The sequence below is a fragment of the Peromyscus californicus genome, unplaced genomic scaffold (genome assembly GCF_007827085.1).
Source record: "Peromyscus californicus insignis strain IS unplaced genomic scaffold, ASM782708v3 Scaffold_12__1_contigs__length_115047231, whole genome shotgun sequence".
NCBI classification, from domain to species: domain Eukaryota; kingdom Metazoa; phylum Chordata; class Mammalia; order Rodentia; family Cricetidae; genus Peromyscus; species Peromyscus californicus.
Window position 1 is genome coordinate 78,151,214 of NW_026294413.1, and position 26,778 is coordinate 78,177,991.

A 26,778-nucleotide genomic window follows, 5' to 3' on the forward strand; every position below is an offset into this window, starting at 1 on the left:
ATTTATTTTATGTATATGGTGCTCTATCTGCATGTATACCTGTGTGCCAGAAGAGGGCATACAGATCCCATTATAGCTGGCTGTGAGCCACCATGTGGTTGCTGGGAATTGAACTCAGGACCCCTGGAAAAGCTACCAATGCTCTTAACCACTGAGCCATCTCTCCAGCCCCCAATCTTGTCTTTCTATAGCTGTAAGAAAATATATAGTTTAATAGGAAGTGAGTCATTTATGAATAGTACATTATTATATAAAACTCTGATCCTGAATATTCTGAAAACGTGCATTTCAGACTGAAGATGTCTCCATGAGCACATACTCTTCTGTTGACTAGATTAACTGTCATAACAGCTAACAAGAGTGAGTTTTACTGTCTACTTCTCTACTCCTCATTAGAAGTTGATGTGGTGTAGGTACTGCTCATAGAAAATACCATTATATGAAGTTTAATAATAATAGTGGCTAACATCATTGAATGCTTACTAGGTGTGTATGACATCGATTCATCATTATTTAATTCTCCTGAGAGTCATATGAAATGTGTCCATAGAAGTGTTCAATAACTAGTTTAAAGTCACAATTAACCAGTAAATGAAGAAGTGTGCATTCCAACCTGGATCTCTGCTGTGGAGCCACAGTTTTTGTTTTTGCATGTGCATATGTGTGTGGTGTGTGTGAGTGTACATACGCATGTTCAAATGTGTGTGAATGCCTATGCTTGTGGAGGCCTGAACTTGACATTCGATGTCTTCCTCAGCTGCTCTCCACTTCATTTATTGAGGTGGGATCTCTCCCTGAACCAGAGCTTACTAGTTCTGGCTAGTCTAGCCAGCTTGCCTTAGGATTCCCTTTCTCTGCCTTGTGAGTGTTGGGATTATAGGCAGTCACCAGGTCTGTCCAACTTTGATGTTGGTCCAAAGGGACTCTGACCATTGAGCACTCTCCCCAGTCCCAGAGACAATTTTTAAAAATTGACAAGTGAAAATCTTTATATTTATGATGTGCATGATATTTTTATACATACATATATTATTATGTTTCCTAGCTTCTCTGGAGCTGTGGGTTGTAGTCTGATTATCCTTTGCTTTATATCTTGATAGAGGGAGACATTATGGGGTAAAGGAGAAACCTGGTGCTAGGGAAATTCCTAGGAATCCACAAGGACAACCCCAGATTAGACTACTAGCAACAGTGGAGAGGGTGCCTGAACTGCCAACCCTGGTAATCAGATTGGTGAATACCCTAACTGTCACCATAGACCCTTCATCCAGTAACTGATGGAAGTAGATGCAGAGATCCACAATTGTGCACCAGGCTGAGCTCCAGGAGTTCAGTCAAAGAGAGGGAAGAGGGATTACATGAGCAGGGGGGCAGGATGTCAAGACCATGATGGGGAAATCTACAGAGACTGAACCAAGCTCGTTGGAACTCACAAACTTTAGACCAGCAGCTGTGGACCCTGCATGGGACCAGACTAGACCCTCTGCATATGGGAGACAGTTACGTAGCTGGGTCTGTTTGAGGGGCCCCTGGCAGTGGGATCAGGATCTATACCTAATGCATGAGCTGGCTTTCTAGATCCCATTACATTTTGTCAGATACCTTGCTCACCCCTGATAAAGTGGGGAGGGGCTTGGTCCTATCTCAATTGAATGTACCAGGCTTAGCTGTCCCCCCATGGGAGGACTTACTCTGTTGGAGGAGGGGATGGGGGAAAGAACCCGGGGGAGGGGACCAGGAGGAGGGATGAGAGGGGGATCTGTGGTTGGTATGTAAAATGAATAAAAAAAAACCACCCCAAACACAGCCTTGAGCTCATGACCCAGTTTCCATGCTTAGTGTTAGTTTTCTCTTCTATGCAGAGAGAAACACAGTTCCTACTCAGATACATCACAAGGTTACTTTAACATTCAAGTAAGACAGTGTGTTTAGGAGCTTTATAACATGTAAACTTGAAGCATTATCCATGTTAAGTTCTTCCTGGAAAGGACATCCTGAGAACTTTGGTTCTGTTCCCATAACTGTTGCTAGTAATTCTGAAAGAATCACAGTCCTTCTCAGAGTTCTCTGAGAGTCTGGCATCCCTCTGTGCAGTTTGTAATGCCTTCAGCACCGCACCCACTGAGGGTCTCCATCATTTCTGAGTATCTGCTTCTGTTCTTAAGTTACTCCTTCAAAGACTTAACGGCATGCCCCTGTGTGTTGTGTCCCTCTGTGCTAGCCAGACTGGACACCCTTAATTAGACAGGTCTCTGCTAACTGTGTTTTGAGAGAGGGTCAGAAGCTAGGCCAAGGTTGTAGTGACATTCTAGGAATACAGTGGGAGTGACCCACACCACAGGTGAGATTGTGGCCCTGGCCATTCTTACTGGGAGTTGGTATGCAAGTTTGTCCAGTTACCCAGCCTCTCTCTGCCCTGACCAGCTTTTCAATGCCATGGGAACATTATTGTGCTTCTGGTACTTTAAAGATTGAGCGAGTAATGCCTGACATATAATAAAGGTTCAAGAAGTGTTTGCTACTGTTCTTTATGTCGCTAATAATTTCATGAATAATGTATCAGCCACACGATCAAAGAACAGATTTGTTTTCATTGAAAACATTAAGACCTTTCTGTATTTCCCTCAGCAAGTAATTAGCAACATTGAAATGTCAAGTTCCAGTGGTTGTCCTTTAAAAATTGCATTTTTCTTTCCTTTAAACCAGACTTTCCTTAAAGATACTTTCACAAACATTTAAGTGAACATTGCCAACTGTAGATAGTCATACTTTTTCCTTCAACCTTTCCCAGATCCTTCCAACTCCCTACACACCTAACTTCATGTTAACTTTCTAAAAAAAAGTAAGACAAACCCATCCAACCAAGAAACAACAATAACAACAAAACAAAAATCAAAACAGACTAAAAAACCAAAAAATACCAAAACAAAACACGCACAAAACAAACAACAACAGAAAACCATGGAGTCCACTTGGTTTTGGACACCCACTCCGGGGCATGAGCCCGCCCTGGAGTGTGGTCGATAATACTCAGTGACGCTCCGTTGGAGAAACTGATCTTCCCTCTCCCAGGAGTGTCTGTTGCAAATAACTTCTTGCCTGTGGGAGGACTTTGCATCCACATCCCCTTCTCTGTTTGTCTGGTTTGGACTCAGGCAGACCTCTGCACGTCGTCCCAGTCTCTGTGAGTTCATATGCGTATCAGGCCTGTTGTGTCTGGAAGATGCTATTTCCTGGAGTCGTCTCTCCCCTCTGGCTCGTACAGTCTTTCTGCCTCCTCTTCTGCATAGATTAGTGAGCATCAAGGGGAGGAATTGGATAAAGCATCCCATTGAGGGCCAAGTTCTCCAAAGCCTGTCATTCTCTGCATAGCGTGACCAGTGTTTTAAAATAATGTGAAGAGTCGCTGCGTGGCACTCATCTAAGGGAAGTTATCTAATCGCTGTGTATTTATAGTTCCGTTGACGCCGTGGCACTTTAAAATGATTACTTGTCCATAATTAACTTTAAAAAATGGACTTGTTTTCATAAAGTGTGTGGAAAAGATACTGACTTAAAAACAGAAAATGCTTCAAGATTAAGGCATTGCTTGTATGAGTAACAATGTTAAATATGCTCCAAAATAGTTTTTTTCTGGAATGATTCATAGAAATAGTTACTTTTCAGAGCCAGGGAGATGGTTCACTTGGAAATGGCTGTGCAAGCCTGACGGCCTGAGTTTGGTCTCTAGTACTCACATTAAAAAAAAAAAAAAGGCCGGGCGGTGGTGGCGCACGCCTTTAATCCCAGCACTCGGGAGGCAGAGGCAGGCGGATCTCTGTGAGTTCGAGGCCAGCCTGGGCTACCAAGTGAGTTCAAGGAGAGGCGCAAAGCTACACAGAGAAACCCTGTCTCGGGGGAAAAAAAAAAAGCCGGGGGGGGGGGGGGGTGGCGGTGGCACATGCCTTTAATCGTAGCACTCGGGAGGCAGAGCCAGGCAGATCTCTGTGAGTTCGAGGCCAGCCTGGTCTACAGAGCAAGATCCAGGACAGGCACCAAAACTACACAGAGAAACCCTGTAATCCCATTGCTGAGGAGGCAGAGATGAGCATGCTTGCTTGGTCAGTGAGCTCTAGAGACCGTGATTAAAAAATAAGGGGAGTCATTGAAGAAGATATTACAGACACCATAGTTTACTTCTGGCCTCCATTGCACCCACACATATGTATGTGTGCGTGCATACACACACACACACACACACACACACACACTCTTAGGATTTCTTTTGCTGTGATAACCACCAGGACCAAAACAGCTTGGGGAGGAAAGGGTTTGTCTTACACTTCTACATCATAGTCCATAATTAAAGGAAGTCAGCAGGGCAGGAACCCAGAGGCAGGGCTGCCATGAGGCCATGGAGGGCTAATCACTAATTAAGAAAATGCCTCAAAAGCTTGCCTAAAGCCCAATCTTATGAAGGCATTCTCTTAATTGAGGTTCCCTCCCCTCAGATGACTTTAGCTTATGCCAAGTTGACATAAAACTAGCCAAATGCACACACACACATTTTAAAAAAATGTTTAAAAACAAAATAGAAGGCCAGGTGTGGTGGTGGTGCACACCTTTAGTCCCAGCACTTGGGAAGTAGAGGCAGGTAGATCTCTGAGCTTGAGGCCATCCTGTTCTACATAGCGAGTTCCAGGACAGCCAAAGCTGCACTGTGAGACCACCTCTGTCTCATAAAATAAATAAAATTAAGACAGGATGCTTTTTAGGAGGACAAGACTAGAGTGGGTGATGTTTGTAATTTTAAGGGTTTAATCTACAATTTTAAGACATTAGTTTACTAAATGGATGTGATGGATTGTATATATGGATGATTTCTTTTTTTGTTTTGTTTTGTTTTTTTTTTTTTTTATTTTTATTTTTATTTTGCAATACAATTCAGTTCTACATATCAGCCACGGATTCCCTTGTTCTCCCCCCTCCAGCCCCCCTCACCTTCCTCCCAGCCCACCCCCCATTCCCACCTCCTCCAGGGCAAAGCCTCCCCCGCGGACTGAGATCAACCTGGTAGACTCAGTCCAGGTAGGTCCAGTCCCCTCCTCTCAGGCCCAGCCAAGCAATCCTGCATAGGCCCCAGGTTTCAAACAGCCAACTCATGCAATGAGCACAGGAACCAGTCCCACTGCCTGGATGCCTCCCAAACAGATCAAGCCAATCAACTGTCTCACCCATTCAGAGGGCCTGATCCAGTTGGGGACCCCTCAGCCATTGGTTCATAGTTCATGTGTTTATGGATGATTTCTTAATTGTTACTTTGTGTGGGGTATCCCTCAGAGAAGACTGCGCAGACATGGGTTTAAGTCAATAGAAAGTCTTTATTAGCTGGCCAGTAACTACAGTGAGTGTTTGGAATCCCAGTGTAGCCCTGAGCCTTTCTCAGGGTGAGCTTTTAAGCACAGAAACTATGTCCTGGGTTGACATACTTCAGTTAACAACAACAATCAGCCTGAAGTGGAACTACGGAAGTCAAAACGCAGGGTTAGTACCTTTAGAGACTTTCCCGGACTTGGATGGATTAGGTCTTTGTTTTGGTTTTGGCAGGTGGTGCTGTCCACATGCTGAGTTTTATAGCCTGAATGGTACTTCCATCATGGAGTCAACTGTGCTAAGATCTCGGGGTCTGCTAAGTCTGGGGTTCTGTTACAACTATGTTTAAGGGTGTGCACAGCTGAGTGTATTGTGTGCGCTATGTGCATTCGGGAGCCCTCAGAAATCAGAAGAGGGGTTGGGTTCCCTGGAACTGGAGTTAGCAACAGTTGTAAGCTATCCAGTGTGGGCACTGGGGACTAGAACTCGGGTCCTCTGGAGGAGCAGCAAGTGCTCTTAACCATTGAGCCATCTCTCCAGCCCTGAATTACTGCTTTACACGTGACTGTTTTCTTCTGATCAATTTTATAAATTATTTTTTCTTAAAGCTTTTTTTTATATAATTTTGTAATTTTTGGAGATAGAGTTTCTCTATGTAACCCTGGCTGTCCTGGAACTCCCTCTGTAGACCAGACTGGCCTCAAACACAAAGAGATCTGCTTGCCTCTGCCTCCTGAGTGCTGGGATTAAAGGTTTGCACCACCATTCCTGGCTCTTCAATTTAACTATAACTAGTTTAAATCATAGTATACCTCTCTTGCTATGGTTTGTCTACTTTGAAACACAAATGGAAATTTGATCAGCACTTGGCTGTGTTGGAAGGTGGGTCCTAGTAAGTGGCATTGGGTTCTGAGGGAGAGCCCCCGTGAATGGATTAATTCCTTTCATTGGGGGAATAGATTAGCTCCTCTAGGAATGGAGCCTCCTTTCTTTTCTCCATCCACCCATTCCCCTTCTGCTTCCACAGTTAAATTGAAGCATTCTGGGGCTCTCTCCAGATGCTGTTCCCTGACCTTGAACTTCCCAGACTCTAGAACCATGAGCCCAGATAAACTTTTCTTTGTAAATGACCCAAACTCAGCTAGTATATTATAACAACAACAAAAAACAAAACAAAACAAAGCAAGAACAACAAAGCCCCCCCACAAAGTAAGACATGCACTAACTGCATGAAATCTGAAGTTCTTCATGTTGAGCCTCATTCTTATCTCTTTAATCAAGTCAGACGTTTACAGTTTGCATTTGTTTCAGTGATTTTTGGAATGTTCTAGCATGGTGCTGTTGTGTCCAACTCTAGTTACCTAGCCCAATCCTTTGATTTGACACTGCGTTTTTCATGGTGATTTAGTGATTGGTGGTAGATTTTACATCCTGACCAGGCTCTCATGGGGGAGGCGACGGTAGCGGCATGTCTTTCTGTCTTTCTGTGATGTGTGTCTGCTGAAGTGCAGTGGCGAATGCTAGATTTACTTTGCTGGTTTGTTTGTTTTTGTTTTTGAGACGATTTCTCTTTGTAGCCCTGGCTGTCCTGGAACTCACTCTGTAGACTAGGCTGGCCTCAAACTCAGAGACCTGCCTGCCTCTGCCTCCTGAGTACTGGGATTAAAGGCATGTGCCATCACTGCTCAGCGATTTACTTATCTTGAACAATAAAACAGATTTTTTTTTTAAAAAGACTGGAGAGGGAAGCAAGAAACTTGATATTTTAACTTGTACTTGTCTGTCTGTCATTTTACTTGTTTTTTAATTCCCAACAAGGGTTAGCTGGCAATACAATATTTTTTTGTTCTTATTAACACTTAATCACTGTAGAAAAATTAGTAGAGTGTGAATATAATGCTAAAATATGAAACTAGAGGCTGAAAAGATGCTTTAGCACTTGTTGTGAAAGCAAGAGGTCTGAGTTCAGATCCCAGCGCCTGCATAAGAGTCGAGCATGGCTGCTGTATCTGTAACCCCAGTACTGAGGGATGGAAACAGGCCGATCCCAGGAGCTTGCTGGTCAGCCAAAGTGGCAAACCACATTCAGTGAGAGACTGTCTCAAAAAAATAAGGTCGAAAGCAATAAAGACAATGGACTTCTCCTCTGGCCTCTACATGCACCCTGGAAAGTATCTATATACCCTCCTTATATAGCCACAAATGCAAATGGGGATGGCTAATAAGACCTTCCTACAAATACGCATTTCAAAATAAAACACTTTGTAGCTATATTCATACGGTGATTTCATCTCTGTTAATTGTTAATTTGCTTGGTTGTCTCTTCCTTTCAGCGATTTTATCGGCTCAGGAATGGAAACCTCCTCTTCCAGCTTTTGATTTTCTAAGTATGATGGATGCTCCTACATCTCAAGCTCCTGCAAAGAAAGTTCCGGAGTGTATGAATGAAGCAGAGGTGCGGGAGAGTGCTGAGCAGCCACAGGGAGGTAAATCAACAGCCAGAAGAGAGCCGGTTGAGATGCTCAGGATAAAGCGCTGGAACAAGAGTAACTGGCCGAAAGAAGCGGAAGAGCCTCTGCAGCTCCACAAGGAGTTATGATCGGACCTCTGGGGCTGGCCTCTCTGTGGCCCGAGAAACTCAAGGTTGATTCTGTTAAGGAATAATACTAAATCATGTCATGTCTAGACACGTGCCGTTCAATGGATTGCAGTACAAATCACATATGTACAGTTTCTTAGTAGCTACACTTCAAAACCATAAAATGAGCAGGTAAAATTGGTTTAAACTGTATTTCATCCAGTAAGTAAACCCAGATAGCTTAATTAATATAAAGATGCTGAGAGATTTACTTTTTCTATGTGAATTCCTCAAAATACAGTGCTTTTTTTGTACTCAATGCCATCCCTCACTAAAGAGAGCCATGTTTCCAGGGCTTATTTGTCACAGGTGTTATGTGACTGTTGTATTGGGTCGCTCACTGTCAGACAAACACCAGTATAATTCACCTAGTTCTAGCCATGATGTGTATTTGAATCAAAACTGGGGTGTAACTCTACTGCATCACCATTGACTCTACAGTGGAATCATAGCTGGCAGTTGTATTTCTTTTCTTGTAGTCCTGGAAACCAGTACTTTCCAGTTCTGCCCCTAGGGATGTTTGTCAACATGAAGAGACAGTTTCAGTACCGTGACTTAGGGATACTACTGACATCATAGTACAGAGGTTGGGGTGCTCTTAAGCACCCTACTTGGAGAGCTTCCCCCATCAAAGAATAGTCTTTCCCGTAATGTCAGGAGTGCCACGGCTTCCTAATCCTGTGTCCACTTAGCACAGTGGGATCGCAGTGTCTTCTATGTTACATTAAAAATGAATGGCTGTCTTACTCTGATTATTATAAATTAATTTCTTAAGGATTTATTTGTATTTGTTTGTATTTTACGTGTATGAGTGTTTGGCCTGCATGTGTGTAAATGTACTACGTGTATGCCTGTGTGTTGCCCACAGAGGTCAGAAGAGGGCATTGGATCCCTAGGGACTGGAGTTATGGATAGTTGTGAGTTGCCATTGTTGATTGATGCTGGGAACCAAACCAGGGTCCTCTGCAAGAACAGCCAGTGCTCTTATCTGCTGAACCATTTCTCCGGCCCCAATTTTTATAAAACCTCCAAAAAGCACTGAAAGTCCCCACAAAAGGACTTAGAATATATGTAAATCTGTGTGTGCATCTCTGTATGTATACATACATACACATGTATTTTATTGTATGTGTTGCATCTCTCCTTTTGTGTACATATATGTGCCTTTTAAGTGTGTGTGTACAACTTTATGTATCTGCATACATTGTAAGAGAGTCTTAAATGAGCTCTTATCTCTTTAAGTTAGATTGCTAAGGTTCAGATTAAACAGGAATTAAATATTCTGCCACTATCTTCTAGGAAAAAAAAGAGGCTGCTTTATCTGAGTCATGCCTGAAATCTACCCTTTTTAGCTAGGGACAAAGTAGCTGGTCTATAGGACTTGCCTTTTACAATGAGAGTCCAGGACAGTACAATAGTTGTTCATCTGAAATCACACGCTGTTGGGCTCATCTCATGTGTCTGCAGCTGATCCGGCTCACTGCTGCACTGCGGATTCTCTGAGGTGTTTGTTGAAAACATAGGATTTGGTGCCCGGCTGTAATTCCTCTTTGTGGGTTGTCTTGTTCATTACATTTTCTACACGTGTGACCTGCATAGTACAAATGAATCTCATGACTTGAGTTTCACCGCTATGTTTCAGTAAACCCTTAACAGTGTGTTTTGTGGTAGCATAGATAGATAAGGTTTGCTATTGTCATCACCCTTCCTTGACTTTCCCCAGTAGCATGTTGTGGCCTACTCATGTCCTTCATTCTCACTTATTTCTAATGAAGGAGGTATGTGGGTGAACGCTTAATACCATCCTGATCATTGACATGCTCGTTAACTGGACACACAGAAACACGACTCTTCATAATGTATCTGCACTTGGACATCCATCGATCGGTACCTGCTCCTTTTGTGATTTTGCATCGCAGGCTGTCTTCATGTGCTCCCCTTGGCCTCCCCTTTTTCTCTTGGACCACTTATCCAAGCAGCAGAATCTCAGCTTTGGCAAGTTTAAGCAAACAGGATTACTGGGCACTCACAGCATCTAAAGAAAAATTAAACAGGTTTTGAGAAGACTGGCACTGTTCTGGGAACTGTGTGGGGAGCTCGTGTAGTAGGTAGCTCAACAGGTTTTTTATCTCTCCAGCTCAGGAGAGTCCAGGAAAAGCCTTGGTTAGGGGGTGGCTAAGTTCTTTAAGCAACAGCCCTAACAAGAATTCTTCAGTGTTGAGGAGGTAAACTCACAGAAGGAATCAGTCTTGTTGAGGCTGAAACTCGAGTGTGAGTGTGGAAAGGAAGTTGAAAGCCTAGAGTGGCGATATCACCCTCTGTTCCCCTATCAGACCTGTGTAGGCCCTTTGCCACAGCGTCTCACCTGTTTTTGAGATCTCCAAATGCCTTTTCTCTCAAGTGGCTTTTATGTTCCTGTGTGTGCCCTTATCCAGTATGGACATACACTCTCTGTAATGGCCTGTGAGTTGGAATCTCACCCTCTCCTGCCTCATCTATGTTCAGGCAGTACTGTTGAGTCCGTAGCTTTCAACCCTTGTGATGAAATGTTCAGTAGGCTGTTTGGGTAACTCCCGGAGATAATCACAGAAGTGGCTTTAAAAACTCAGCGTTTTTAAGCTGAAGAAATCACATGTGCAGATCAGTGTCTGTCTTTGGTACTAAAAAACAATTAAGGACAGCTTGAGACTTGTTCTCCAAACCAAGGAGTAGGAAGCTGTAAGGCTGTTTTCATTTAAGACTCTTTATGTGTCTGTATGTGAGCCTGCATGAATTTATGTGTACCACATGGGAGCAGGAGGAGGCCAGGAGAGGCCATTGGATTCCCTGGAGCTGGAGTTATAGGTAGTTGTGAATTGTCATGAAGGTGCTGGGCACTGAACCCTATCCTCTGCAAGAAAAGTTCAAGTGCCCTTCATGACTGAGCCAAATCTCCAGCCCCATATTTTCTTTTATCCTAGCAAGAAAAAAAGAAGCCACAGTCTTCCTTAAGGCATCAGAGAAAATCAAGGGAGTTGAATTCTGAAGAATGGTAAGCCCTTTCAAAGGAAAACAGGACCCAGGCACTGCTTGGCAAGAGTAGGAGGCTGACACCAAAGCAAGAAGAAACGAGTTGGCATTTCTGTCCCACCTGCAAATAAATTAGCTTTACCAGACAGTGTTGGCAAGGACTTTATTACTCTTGTCAGTGAACGCTGATCAGACTACAGATACCTGCATTTTTCTTCGCCCCCGGTTTCAAGCAGAGGGTGCACAGACAGGGATGTGCTTCAAGGAAGGAGCCTCAAGCTTAAAGGAACACGAACACTTCATAGTGGGTGTTTAGTGTGCCCGTTCTAGAGAGCGATTAGTGTCCGCATACTGGACAGCCATGCTAATGTGCCCGAGGGGATGCTGGCTTCCTAGGCCTTAAATTTTATGCCCCAGAAAAGATAGATTAGAATAATGGCAGGCATGTGAAAGACTTAGAGGATTAGGATGGAAACTGAAAATGTTCATGCTTTAAAGGACAGTGACGCCTGTAATCCCAGTCCTGGAGGTGGAGGCCAGAGAGTGAGGAGAGGACAGCCTCACCGACATAGCAAGATCCTGTTGAAGGGGAGGGTAGGATGGGGATAGAACTAAATGGAGAATGCTTTCCGGGCATGTATAAGGTCCTGGGTTCTCTCCCCAGCACCATGAATAAAATGAGTGGGAAATGCCAGGTGTATGAAGGCTGTTAGTTGAGAAAAGGCCCTGACATGACATTTGCTCACATTCACTTGGGCTCCTTTCTACAGACTTCAGGGAGTGCTCATGAGAAAGACTGGGGCAGGAGAGTCCCCCTCAGTAGCATGAAAGTAGGGACAGTTGACCTAATGCCTGGGTGATGAGCAGAAAACACTCCTCTCCATAGACTTTGTACAAAGCTGAAGTCATTAGTCACTGGGTGAGAACTGCAAGCTTTCCTGCTCTGATGGCCCAGGCTTTTTCTTTTCTTTTCTTTTCTTTTCTTTTCTTTTCTTTTCTTTTCTTTTCTTCCTTCCTTCCTTTCTTTTCTTTTTTTTTCGAGACAGGGTTTCTCTGTGTAGTTTTGGTGCCTGTCCTGGATCTTGCTCTGTAGACCAGGCTGCCTCAAACTCTCAGAGACCCACCTGGCTCTGCCTCCCAAGTGCTGGGATTAAAGGCGTGTGCCACCACCGCCCAGCTGGCCCAGGCTTTTCTAAGAGGCATAAAAACAAAAATCTTTTCACCACTGTGAGAGGCAGAAAATCTCACAGGCCCAGTGTCTCATTGCATAGAGACCCTCCATCATTAAAATCCCTTTCAAGAACTTCAGAAATTGTGATAACACCGTGTTGGATGGACATGTAGAGGACAGCGGTACAGAATGACTGACGGTTAGTGATGAGGTGGCTAGGCATGCTGATCAGGAAGAATGAGCATTCTGGGTAGAAAGAATAAGATCTGGAAGACTTGGGAAAGTTTTTCTGACTTGAAGGATAGAATGGAGCCAGTGCATCTTGTCAATAAAGAGGGTCATTTAAGAGGAAAGACTAGAGAGCTATGAAGAAGCAGAAATCATGAGGTCTTTTGGGAGCATGGATGGCAAGGTATTTGAACTGAAACATGTAAAAATTTAAAGAGTGTTCTGATTGCCATTAAGGGATGGCTGTAGGGGTGGAAAGAGGATGGAGTTGAGGTGTGCTTTTCCAGTTTAATCTGAATACCCAGTTGCTACTTGGATGCCCATTTTGAGGAAAAGGATGACTCAATCACATGACTCAAGCTTCTGATGTTAGTAACTTAAAGTGATTCCACAGACTGGAGTGGGATAGAACAGAGAAGACTGCGTTGACTGAAAAGCTTAAGTTCTGTTTTGTCTGCATGAAGACCAAAGCCCTACTTGATCACAAGGGAAAATACTAGATATTCAGTGGGATATGTGGATCAGGGGCACAGTGGAGATTGCCTTTACTGGCCCAACAAGTACTGGATGTTTATTGTCTGCTTGGAGCTGTCAGGTAGTGTGACTAGACCAGCCCCTTTATGCTTAACACTTCTGTGCATGTTAGATAGGAAATTAGTGAATTTACAGGTGATAACTGATAACTGCTCTGAAGGAAGAGAAGACAAAGGGAGATGGGGATGATACAGGAGCGTTTTTTGAGTGCTGTTAAGGAAGGCCTTATTGGTAAAATGAGTAAAAAAATGAAAAGAAAGCAGGCATCAGGGGCTATTGATGTGTGGTGGCTTAAATGAGAAAGGCCCTGATTGACTCATATACTTGACTGCTTAGTCATCAGTTGGTAGATTGTTTGGGAAAGATTAGGTGTGGTTTTTGTTAGAGGGAATGTTTTACTGGGGGTGGACTTTGAGGTTTTAAAAATCCATGCCATGCCCAGTCTGCCTCTTTCTGTTTCTCTGTCTGTATCTCTGTCTCTGTCTCTCTGTCTGCTGCCTGTGGATGAGGATGTAAAGCCCCTGCCACTGCTCCAGTGCCATGCCTGTCTGCTTCCCACCATGATGCTCATGGGCTAACCTTCTGAAACTGTAAGCAAGCCCCTAATTAAATGCTTCTCAGTAATAGGACAGTGAATAAAACTGGTGATACTGAAAACAATTTTAAATGGTAGATAATTTTTTAAAAAAGACAACAAAAAGGTTCTTTAAAGGCTCGAGCAGCTGATAAGAGACTAAAAATTTCCTGGCCAAACTCTACGTGAAGGCAAAAACCAGAGAAGTAACTACATCTCTGACAGTGCCTTTCCCAAAAAGATCTGTCATGTGATGAAATTTCACTTTTTATATTTCAGTTAGTCATTTTGTTCTCACTTTAAAAAAAAAAGGTTTATTTATTTATTATGTATACAGTATTCTGTCTGCATGTACACCTGCATGGCAGAAGAGGGCACCAGATCTCACTCTAGATGGTTGTGAGTCACCATGTGGATCTGGGAATTGAACTCAGGACCTCTAGAAGAACAGCCAGTGCTCTTAACCTCTGAGCCATCTCTCCAGTCCCTTGTTCTTACTGTTTTAACAAAAACACCAAGCTAAACTAAATAATATAAAAATCCTTGAGTGAGTTGTTAAACCAAAGAGTTTTTGTAACTTCTTTGTAGCTGTTAGAAGTAGGACACTTTCAGTAGGAATGAGTGACTGAAAAGTAACAAAATCTTTGAGCCAGGAGGTGGTGGCCCACACTTCAAGGCCAGCCTGGTCTACAGAGGGAGATCCAGGACAGCTCCAAAACTACACAGAGAAACCCTGTCTTGAAAAACAAATAAACAAAAAGCAAACAAACAAAAAACTTAAAAACAAACAAACAAAAAACTTTGATAGTTTTCCCTTTAAGTTGTCACACATGTGGCTGAGCAAACTTATAAAGTCAAAACCATAAAAAAGGACCGAATATAAAAATGAAAACAAGGTGTCAAGTTTCTCTAGCCACCATGGATCTGATGGTCTGAAGACGAGGAAAGAGAAATTTTAGACTGGGGAAAGGCTCCTGGTGCCTCCAGAGTCCCCCATCCCTGTGGGACGCTGCAGTGGAGTCCCTAAGACCACTGGGCAGAGCTGGCTCCATCTGACTGGGAGGTACCTGGAAGACAGTGTATCTGTGTTCCTTCCCACAGTCATGGAGGACAACCCCAAGCTCTGCGTCTATCCAGGGTAGAACATTGGAACATCTTGGGACAGTTATTGTTGAAGTTAGAAGAGGGGAGAGCTTAGCCTTAAAGGTGTCCCTTTAATTCCTAACTGGGAGCAAGTTTGGTTCCCAGAAGAAAATGAGGAATGGGACAATAAGAGGGAGAGTTGGGGGAGAGGATGGGGGAGAGGGAAGAGGAAGACTGTTTTCTTCATCTGCAATCTCAGTGATTTCGTGGGAAGATGTTGGAGTGTTGCCTAAGAAAGGAGAGGGAGGAGTGTCGGCAGCATCGGCAGCGGCATCTCTGAGAACTTGGAATTATAGCCAGCCTTGAGATTTGCCAACAAAATTGACACACTCTGTCATCCAAACAAACCCTCCAGTGATTAAATTCGGTCTAAAGTAGTTCCAATAGGTCCCGAGGCAAGTATCTTCCTGCAGAAGTAAATGCACATTGTTTCTAGGGAGAGGCCCCTTCATAGTAGGTCTCAAAGTAGTCCTCAGACAGCTTTTCAAAGCAAGGATGTGTGTATAGCCAGAATTAAGCAGTAACACAAGGGGGAGGGGTGGGCTTAGTGAATAAGAGTTAGCAAATCCTAATAGCAGAAAGGAATTAGTAATCACTTTAGATACTAAGGTTACTAGGCACAAGATTGCTTTGGCTAGTTGAAGTCCTTTGTATTACCATATAAATTTTAAGATTTTTTTTTCTCCCTAGTTTTGTGAAGAATGTCATTGGAGTTTTGATGTGAAACACATTGAATCTACAGACTGTTTTTGTCAATATAAATATTTTTATATCAACCTGTCAACCTCCGAGCAGGAGAGGCCTTTTAATCTTGTAGTTTCTTCAGTTTCTTTCTTCGGTTTTTTTTTTTTTTTTTTTTTTTTTTTTGGTTTTTTCGAGACAGGGTTTCTCTGTGTAGCTTTGTGCCTTTCCTGGGACTCACTTGGTAGCCCAGGCTGGCCTCGAACTCACAGAGACCCGCCTGGCTCTGCCTCCCGAGTGCTGGGATTAAAGGCGTGCGCCACCACCGCCCGGCTTTCTTCGGTGTTTTAAAGCTTTCACACAGAGGCCTTTGACCTCCTTGGTTAGGTTATGCTTTGGTATTTTATTTTGTTTTTTTGAATCTATTGTACATGGACCTTTCCCCTCCATTTCCTCCTCAGCATGTTTGTGGTTGATATATAGAAAGCCTATTCATTTTGTGTTGATTCTGTATCCTACTACTTCGCTGAAAATGTCTTAAGTTTCCTGGTTGCGTTTTTAGGGTTTTTTTGTTTTTTGTTGTTGCTGGTTGGTTGTTTATTTTAGTAGATGATCATATTGTTTACAAATAAGGAAAAATTTACCCATCGCCTATTTGTGTCTGTTTTATTTCTTTTGTCTTATGGCTCTAGCCAAGACATTGAGCATAACGCTGAGTAAGAGCGGACGGAGTAGGCACCCTTGTTTTATTCCTGATTTTACAGTGCATGCTTGCAGTTCTTCTGCATTTAGTATAATACTGGTGTCTTAATTAGGGGTTCTATTGCTGCGATAAGGCACTGTGACTGAAAGCAATTTGGATAGGAAGAGTTTATTTCTGCTTACAGTGGTAGTCCATCATGAAAGGAAGTTAGGACAAGAACTCCAGGCAGGAACTGAAGCAAAGGCCATGGAGGAACACGGCTCATTGGCATACTCCCCGTGGCTTGCTCAGCCTGCTTTCTTACGCACCTTAGGACTACCTGTCCGGGGATGGCATCACCCACAATGGGCCAAGCCCTCCTGTATCAACCACTAATTAAGAAAATGCACTACAGGTTTGCCTCCAAGTAGGTCTTTTGGAGGCTTTTTTCTTTTTTTTTTCCAGTTGAGTGTCCCTCTTCCCCAGTGACTGTAGCTTGTGTCAAGTTGACAATAAAACTAGCCAGGACACATGCTATATGCAAATATACAGAAAGGGTAAAAGTAAAAACTGGGGGTAGGGGGAGCTGGAGAGATGGCTCAGCAGTTAGGAGCATCGTCTCCCCTTCCAGAGGACCCAGGTTGGACTTTTTGCACCAACATGGCAGTTTACAGCTGTCTGTAACTCCAATCCCGGCCGATGCCCTCTTCTGGCCTCTGCAGGCATCAGGCACACATGTGGTACATAGACATACCATGTGGGCAGAATTCCAATACACATAAAAATAAGTGTGAAAATTTAAAAAGTAAAAAGAATAGGGAAATATATACAAGGCAAGATTTCTACATACGAAAAAGACTGTCAGCAAAACCCTAATGTTAGATGAGATAGACATTAAACAAAAAATATTAAGCAGAGTTACTTCATAATGGTAACGTCGACTCACCAGTAAATTAAGATAGTTTTAAATTTCTTCTTTTGAATCTGTATGGGTGTTTTTCTTGAATATGTGTTTGTGCACTGCATGCATGCCTGGTGCCCCTGGGCCCGAGGAGGCCACCAGATCCCTTAGAACTAGAGTTACAGATGGTTGTGATCTGCCATGTGGATCCTGGGAACCAAACCCAGATCAGCTGCAAGGACAGCAAATGCTCCTCAGAGTTCTCTCTCCAGTCCCCAGTAACCTTTTTAATTCCTCAGTAACATTATAAAGATATATGAAGTATATGAAGTAGAGCTTAGTAGAGCTAAACAATTTCATTACCATTCGATTTTTTAGGTACCTAATTAATACAGCTAACAGGAAAAAAAGCCAAAGAAAGTTACTAAGGATTTTAACAATGGTGTTGATACACATAGCTTTGCCCAAGGACTGTAGAACAGACATTCCTTTCAAGATCTTAAGAACATTTATAAAAGTTGACATGGGCTGGCTTATAAAGCAAATCTCAGATATTGTTAAAAGATGAACAAAATGTACAGTGTTGTGCTTTCTGACTACAATGTGACCGATCAAGGAAAGAATCACAAAACAATGCTTAAAGAGCAATGCTAAGGTCAAGATTGGAATAGAATCTGGGCATCACAATACTTCTTACTACCAAAGCTCGTAGGTTGTGCTAGTTAGCTTTAACTGTTACGTTGACACAGCCTGGAGTTACCTGAGAAGGAAAGACTCAGGTGAGGGATTGAGGGGATGTCCGTGACAAATGGTCAGTCTTGTGAGTTGAGTTGGAGGGCTACCATTCCCTAGGCAGGTGGTGCTGGGCTGTATGAGAAAGGTAGGTAAAGAGGAGCCTGAGACGGAGCTGGCAACAGTGTTCCTTTGCGGTTTCTGCTTCAAGTTCTACGTGAGTGCGTGCCTCGAGTTCCCTCAGTGATGGGCTGTCACCGAGAGTGTGAGGACAAAGAAATCCTTTTGTCCCCCAAATTACTTTTAGCCCAAGTGTTTTTTTTTTTTGTTTGTTTGTTTTATCAAAGCAACAGTAAGGAAACGAAAACAGAAATAAACTCAGCTCTTCCTCATATCTACGTAGTAGGATAGTAGCAAAGTCTTTCCTGGCAGTGATATTTCTTTGAAAAAAAATAACTTGTATGTGTAATACCTGAAAATAATACTAATATGGCCTGCTACTAAATTACTGAGTAAGCAGATAATTCAGACATCATCTCATTTTAGAGCTGATTAATGTTGTAACATTTCACATTTTTCTTAAAGTAAACCTTCTTTAAAAACTACTAAGATATGTTAATAAAATTCTACCCAAGATTTAGTTTGAATAACCCTCGGTCAAGTCCTTACACAGATGTTAAGAGCCATTAAAAACAGAGGGAGATTGCAGACTCTGGATCCAGTGAAATATTCCAGACCACCCTCCTGATTGCAAATAGGCAAAACTTCACGTCAGCCTTTTAATCAAATAAAATCCTCATTTCCTCTGGCATTCCACGAAGCCTGGATTTTGTTTCCCCTGTGGATATCATGTAAAGTTGTGAAGGCTTCCTTTGGAGAATTAATTTTCCTCACATTTAAGCATAATTCTTTCTTGGAAATACAATGTAACAAGCTGCCCTGTTCTTGGTGTCATGAATTACCTGAACGTTTGCTTTGTTGCCCTGAAGGTGACTAATGTGTTTAAACCGATCCCCACAGCTGCTATCCAGGACTCTAAAAACATCACAGTCCTACATGCCACGGTCTCAACATAGGTGAGCATAGGTAAATAAATCCCCATTCGGTTACATAAGAGGCTAGGATCCTTCTTCTTTCTGAAGATACTTACATTCTTAGGAGAGGGAGCTGTTGGATAAAACTGTGATTTAAAAGGAACTGCTTTATGTTTTGCAAACATAATTGAGAAACCCAGATGTCTAGAGCCACCTGGGAGATCGAGCCAACAGAGCAGACTAGTTATAGAACAGATTTGAGTTCAAATGGAAAGATCATCAAGGTGACTTTCTGAGTTCTGCTTTGACCTGATCTTAACTGTGCCCTGGTTCTTCCCTCCTGGATTATGAGAGTATATAACTTCTTTTTATTTCAAAGGGGCTACAGTTAAGAGACTTGGGATTTTTAAAGAGACCTTGGACTTTTAAATTCTTGGGATGTGTTAAAGGCTGTAAGAATTTTAAAATTGGACTGTATTTTATAAATTATGATAATAAAATGAGATCTTGGGGGCAAACAAGAAAGGAAAGGTTGTATTTTAAATCAATGTGTTTCTCAGAGCTCAGGGAAGCCTGCTAAAGAGGAGAAGGAAAGAGCCAGAGGGGATGGAGGGCACCAGGAGAACAAGGCCCTCTAAATCAACTGAGCAAAGCTCAGATGAACTCACAGAGACCGAAGCAGCAGACACAGGGCTGACGTGGGTCTGTACCAGGTCCCCTGCGTAAATATTACAGCTTTCAGCTTAGTATGTTCATGGGACTCCTGAGTGTGTGAGCAAGTGGGCCTCTGATTCTTGTGACTTCACTTGGGGCTGGTTTCTTTCCGCTGGTTTGCCCTGTCCAACTTGGATGTGATGGTTTTTGTTTTATTATAGTTTATTTTGTTAAAAAAAAAAATGAAGTGATGTGTTTGTGTGCCAACGGTGACAAGTGATTGCATGGTTATTTTTTGTCAACTTGAGAGCTAGGAAGAGGGAATCACAGTTGAGAAATACCTCCATCTGATCTGCCTGTGGGCATGTCTGGGGGACATTTTCCTCCCCTTTTTTAAAAAATTGAAAATATAGTTCTTTTTTTATACAATATATTCTGATTAGGGTCTCCCCTTTTTCTATTCCCTCCTCCTGTCTAGATCCACACACAGACATAAGTGGTGATAATAAAATATAATAAGATGCAATAAAAACCAGCAAGTTAGAACAGGACAGAATAAACAACAGAAGGAAAAGAGCCCAGGAAACAGATACAGACCCAGAGACCCACTCATTTTGCACACCCAGGAATCCCATGAAAACACAAAACGAGAAGCCATAATATATGCTCAAAATCAATAAAGTAAATAAATAAAAGTAAAAAGATACATATTTTAAAGCCCCAACACGACGTTATGAGACAAGGAACCTCCAAAGATGCCATTGAGTCCGTTTTCTGCTGGTCAACTACCACTGGCATGTGGCCTACACTGAAGAGTAGTTGATTTGGAGTATACCGATTTTTCATTTGCAAATGATTATCCCCTGGAGATAGCTTCTGAGTTAGGGATAGAGGCATGTGTCCACTTCTCTCAGCTCTAGGACCCTATCTGGTGTAGACTTGTGCAGGCCCTGGGCATGCCACCAAATCTCTGTGAGTTCATATGTGTGTCAGTCCTGCTGTGTTTAGAAGGCCTTGTTTCTTTGGTATCTTCCATTCCCTCTGGCTCTGACACTCTTTCTACTTCCTCTTCCACTGGGTTCCTGAAGCTCTGAGTGGAGGGTTTGATGGAAACATCACATTTAAGGGCTGAATGTTCCAAGGTCTCTTACTCTTTGCATATTGTCTCACTGTGGGGTCTCTTCATTTGCTACTATCTGCTGCAGGAGGAAGCTTCTATGATGATGATTGAGCAAGGTCCTGATCTATGAGTATAGCAGAATGTCATCAGAAGCCATTTTATTGCTACATCCCTTTTGTAGAATGTAGTATTTGTTTTCCCCCTAGGTTCCTGGACTCTCTAGTCTCAGGCTCTTGGTCTCAGGCAGAATTGGGTATGGGTTCCATCTCATGGAGTGGGCCTACAATCCAGTCAGATATTGGTCACTCCCACAAGCTTTGTATCTCCATTGCACTAGCATATCTTGCAAGCAGGACACCATTGCACATGGAAGGATTGGTAGCTGGTTCAGTGTTTACGTTTTTCCTCTGGTAGCATGCAGAGGATCTTCCAGTACCGAGAAGACTAGCCAGTAGGGGTGAGGGCTCTAGGTAGGCTCCAGCTGGACTTCTCTGTGTTTATTGAGTTGTATAGATGTTATTTTCAGCAATAGGGCTTTGCTGTCCATTTGTGGAGAGCAACCTATAGCGTTTGCAATAGGCTAGTTGTTTGGGGGTTCCCGTAGAATCCCTTTGGACAACTCGATCATATGTAACCCACTTCCAGTACTGAGGCCTCATGTGGTGAGAGAGATGTCCAGCTGGGTCTCTGCCTCCCCCATTATTTGGCGATTTCATTTAGATCACCTTCATATATGTGGGAAGCTTCAATTTTGAAGCTTTAGTTTAGGAAGCTTCTACTCTATGACCCCTCAAATGAATCTTAAAGTTAGCTGTCCCTCCCCATATTTCCTCTGTTGCTCCCCTCTTCCTACCCCCTCCCTGTTTGATCCTCCTGTTCAGTCCCCCAATCCTTCATCCATTCATAACAAATAACCGTCTACTCTATTTCCCCTTCCTGGGAGATTTGTCCTTCCCCCCAGTCACTTACTCTATACCTAACCTCTGTGGTTCTATGGATTATAGCCTGCTTTTCTGAACAGCTAACATTCACATGTTAGTGAATATATACCATATTTCTCTTTCTGGGTCTGGGTTACCTCACTCAGGATTTTTTTCTAGTTCTATCCATTTACCTGCAAATTTCATGATTTTATTTTTTTAAACAGTAGAGTATTATTCCATTGTGTAAATGGACCACATTTTCTTTATCTATTCGTCTACTGATGGAAATGGACCACATTTTCTTTATCTATTCGTCTACTGATGGACATCCAGGTTGTTTCCAATTTCTGGATATGGATAGAGCAGCAATGAACATGGTTGAGCAAGTGTCCCCGAAGTAGGATGAAACAGCCTTTGGATATATGCCCAGGAGTGGTATAGCTGGATCTTGAAGTAGATTCCCATTTTCCTGAGGAACAGGTCACACTGGTTTCCACAGTGTCTGTACAAGTTTGCACTCCCACCAACAATGTATAAGTGTTCCTCTTACTTCACATCCTCGCCAACATGAACTGTCATTTGTTTTATTGATCTTGGCCATTCTGACAAGTGTAAGATGGAATCTCAAAGTAGTTTTGATTTGCATTTCCCTGATGGCTAAGGATGTTGAACATTTCTTTACATGCTTCTTAGCCATTTGAGTTTCCTCTTTTGAGAGTTCTGTTTAGATTTATACCCCATTTTTAAATAGAGTTATTTGTTTTCTTGATATCCAGGTTTTTGAGTTCTTTATATATTTTGGTTATTAGCCCTCTATCAGATGTGTAATTGATAAAAAAAAAATCTTTTCCAATTCTGTAGGCTGCCACTTTGTCCAAATGGCGGTATCCTTTGCCATGCAGAAGGCTTTAAGTGTCAGAAGGTCCCAGTTATTAATTGTTGATTTTAGTGACAGTGCTAATGGTGTTCTGTTGAGAAAGTCTTTTCCTGTGCCAATGAGTTCAAGGCTATTCCCCACTTTTTCTTCTATCAGATTCCTCTGGCCTTATGTTGAGGTCTTTGATCCATTTGGAGTTGTTTTGTACATCATCATAAGCATAGATTTCTTTGCATTCTTCTATATGTAGACATCCAGTTTGACCAGCATCATTTGTTGAAGATGCTGTCCTTTCTTCTAGTGTGTATTTCTGGTATCAAAAATGAGGTGTTTGTAGATGTGTAGACTTACTTCTGGGTCTTCACTTTGATCCCAGTGACCAACATGTCTGTATTGGTGCCCATACCATCCAGGTTTTATTTATATAGCTCTGTAGTACAGTTTGAGATTGGGGAAGGTGATACCTCTAGCAGTTCTTTCGTCGTTCTGGAGTGTTTTAGCTATCCTGGACTTTTTGTGTTTCTATATGAAGCTGAAAATTGTCATTACTGCATTGAATCTGTAGATTGCTTTTGATAAGATGGCCATTTTTACTATATTAATCCTACTGGTCCATGAGCATGAGAGACCTTTCCATCTTCTAATATCTTTTTCACTTTCTTTCTTCAGTGTCTTTAAGTCTTTATCACACTGATCTTTCATTTGCTTTGTTAACATTACCCCAGGATATTTTATATTTTTGAGGCTATTGTGAAGGGTGTTGTTTCCCTAATTTCTTTCTGAGTCTGTTTGTCATTTGTAGCTAGGAGGGCTACTGGTTTTTGTGTGTTAATTTTGTGTCCTGCTACTTTGCTGAAAGTGTTTATCAGCTGTAAGACTGTGAAATTTTTAAGCTCGCTTATGTATCCTATAATATCATCTGCAAAGAAAGGTACTTGGACTGCTCCCCTTCCTGTTTGTATCTTCTTGATCTCCCTCTTGTCTTCTTGTTGCTCTAGCTAAGATTTCTAGTACCATATTGACTAGGTATGGAGGAATTGGACAGCTTTGTCTTAGTCCAGATTTTAGTGGAATTGCTCTGAGTTTCTCTCCATTTAAGTTGATGTTAGCTTGCTGTAAGTTGCCTTTATCATGTTAAGGCATGTCACTTGTATCCCTAATCTCTTCAGGACTTTTGTCCTCAAGGGTTGTTGGATTTTATCAGAGGCCTTTTTTGCATTTAATGAGATGATCATGTGTTTTTTTTTCTTTCAGTTAGTTTATAGGGGGGTGGTTTATATTTATTGGTTTTCATATAGTGAACCATTCCCTCATCTTTGGGATGAAGCCTACTTGATCATGGCGGATGGTCTTTTGATGTGTTCTTGGATTTGGTTAGCAAGTATTTAATTGAGAATTTTTGCATCTATGTTCATAATGGAAATTGGTCTGTAATTGTCTTCGTTGGTTCTTTGTGTGCTTTAGGAATTAGGGTGACTATGGCCCTTTCAAAAGAATTGGGCAGTGTTCCTTAGGTTCCTATTTTGTGAAATTATTTGAAGAGTATTGGCATTAACTCTTCTTTGAAAGTCTGATAGAATCTTGCACTGAGCTGGGTGGTGCCTGTAATCCTAGCACTCAGAGGCAGAGCCAGGCAGATTTCTGTGAGTTCGAGGCCAGCCTGGTCTACAGAGTGAGTTCCAGGACAGGCACCAAAACTACACAGAGAAACAGTCTCGAAACACACACACACACACACACACACACACACACACACACACACATACACTAGAATCCTGGGCCTGGCCCTGGGCTTTTTTTGGTTGGGAGACTTTTAATTACTGCTTCTATTTCACTGGGGGCCTGGGGGCTATAGGTCTGTTTAAATTGCTGATCTGGTCTTGACTTAACTCTGGTAGGTGGTATGTATTGAAAAAGTTATCCATTTCTTTAAGGATTTTTCAATTTGGTGGAGTACAGGTTTCTAAAGTACATCTGTAAGATTCTCTCAGTTTCCTTGGTGTTTTCTTGTGATGCCCCACTTTTCGTTTCCAATTTTGTTAATTTTGATCTTCTCTGTGCTTTTTCGTTAATTTGACTAGGAGTTTGTCACTCATTTTCTCAAACAAACGACTCTTTGTTACATTGATTCTTCGTATTTGTTTGTTTGTTTGTTTGTTTCTATTTCATTGATTTCAGCCCTGAGTTTGGTTATTTCTTGTAATCCACTCCTTCTGGGTATGGTGTCTTCCTTTTGTTCTACAGCTCTCAGGTGCGCTGTGGAATTACTGGTATGACATCTTTCCAGGTTTTTGATGTAAGTACTTAGTGTTAGGAACTTGCCTATTACAACCACCTTCATGTGTTCTGTAAGTTTGGATATGTTGTGTATTCATTTTCAATCAGTTCTAGAAAGTTTTACATTTCCTTCCTTATTTCTGTCTTGACCCATTTTTCGTGCAGTAGAGAGTTTTTCAGTTTCCCCGAGTTTGTAAGCTTTTTGTTGTTGGTATCCAGTTTTAATGTGTGGTGGTCAGATAGGATGTATTTCAGTTCCCTTGTGTCTCTCGAGCTTTGCTTTGTGTCTGGGTATTTGGTCGATTTTGGAGCAAGTTCCATAAGGTACTGAGAAGAAGGTGTGTGTGTGTGTGTGTGTGTGTGTGTGTGTGTGTGTGTGTGTGTGTGTTTGGGTGAAATGTTCTATAAATATGTTAGGTCCATTCAATTTATGACATCAGTTAGCACCAGTATTTCTCTGTTTAGTTTTTCTCTGGATGACTTCTCTATTAGTGAGAGTGGGGTCTCTCACTATCAAATTCTCTAACTATCCATGTGTGAAGGTCAATATGTGATTTAAGCTGTAGTACTGTTTTGTTTATGAACTCGGGTGCCCTTGTGTTTGGTGCACAGATGTTAAGAATTGCAATGTTAGCTGGGCAGTGGTGGCGCACGCCTTTAATCTCAGCACTCGGGAGGCAGAGCCAGGCGGATCTCTGTGAGTTTGAGGCCAGCCTGGTCTCCAAAGCAAGTTCCAGGAGAGGCGCAAAGCTACACAGAGAAACCCTGTCTCAAAAAACCAAAAAAAAAAAAAAAAAAAAAAAACCAAAAAAAAAAAATTGCAATGTTCTCTTGGTGGGTTTTTCCTTTGAGTGTGTAGTGTTCTTCACCATTTCTTCTGATTAATTTTGATTTGAAGTCTGTTTTGTGGGATATTAAATGGCTGCACTGGCTCGTTGCTTAGGTATGCTTGCTTGAACTATCTTTTTCCATCTTTTTACCCTGAGGTGATGTCTATCCTTGATGTTGAGGTGTATTCCTTGAATGTAGCACAAGGATGGATCCTGTTTTTATATTCACTCTGTGTCTTTTTATTGGGGAATTGAGACCATTGATGATGAGTGTTATCATTGAGCAGTGTTTCTTGATTCCTGTCACTGTGTTCTTTTTAAAAAAATTATTTTTATGTGCACTGGTGTTTTGCTTATATGTATGCCTGTGTACAGGTGTCAGATCTTGGAGCTACAGACAGTTGCGAGCTGCCATGTGTGTGCTGGGAATTGAGCCCAGGTCCTCTGGAAGAGCAGCCAGTGCCTTTAACTGCTGAGCCATCTCTCCAGCCCCGTTATCTTGTTCTTGTTGTATGTTTTTTTTCCCTCCTTTGATTTGCTGGTCTGAAGTTATTTATTCTCTGTGTTTTCTTTGGTGAGGTTAACCTCTGCAGCCTTCTGTGGAGCTGTAGACAGGCACGGCTTACATTTGGTTTTATCATGGAATGTCTTTCTTTCTCCGTCTGTTGTGATTGAATATTTTGGGTTAGAGTAGTCTAGGCTGGCATCTGCGGTCTCTAAGTTTGTAGAACATCTTTCCAGGCCCTTCTGGCTTTTAGACTAATACCTGACTTCCTTTATATGTTATTTGGTCTTTTTCCCTTGCAGCTTTAAAATTTTTAGTTTGTTAGGTCCATTTAGTGTTTTGATTATTATGTGCTGAAGGGAATTTCATTTATGACTCCATCTATTTGGTGTTCTGTGTGTTTCTTGGACCTTGGTAAGCACCTCTTTCTTTAGGTTAGGGGAATTTTCTTCCATGATTTTGTTGAAAATATTTTCTATGCCTTTGACCTGTGTTTCTTCTCCTTCCTCTATTGCTATTTTTCATAGATTCGGTCTTCTCATAGTGTCCCAGATTTCCTGGATGTTTTGTGCCAGAAGTTTTTTTTTTTAATAACCTTTTTTTTTTTTGGACTGAGGTATCCATTTCTTCTACCTTATCTTCAATGCCTGAGACTCTCTCTTCCATCTCTTGTATTCTGTTGGTGAGACTGGTCTCAGAAGTTCCTTTTCAAGTTCCTAAATTTTTCATATCCAGATTTTCCTCAGTTTGGGTTTTCTTCCTTAATTATATTTCCACCTTCAGATCTTAAACTGTTTTCTTCATTTCCTTCCACTGTTTGTTTGTGTTCTCATAGATTTCTTTAATGCATTTATTCATTTCTCTTTTAAGAACCTTTATCATATTCATGAAGGCTATTTGAGGTCCTTGTCCA

General features: G+C 42.0%; 1 protein-coding gene across 4 annotated transcripts in view; it reads left to right on the top strand.

The window, feature by feature from the left end:
- Txndc16 (thioredoxin domain containing 16) overlaps positions 1-8,736 on the top strand; it is a 79,496-nt gene extending 70,760 nt beyond the window's left edge. For all 4 annotated transcript variants that reach the window (XM_052733464.1, XM_052733465.1, XM_052733466.1 and 1 more), the window contains one exon: positions 7,686-8,736. In XM_052733464.1, coding sequence (XP_052589424.1) covers positions 7,686-7,951 — 266 coding nt within the window. In that variant the 3' untranslated portion in view covers positions 7,952-8,736. The remainder of the gene's footprint in view (positions 1-7,685) is intronic.
- The last annotated feature ends 18,042 nt before the right edge of the window (positions 8,737-26,778 follow it).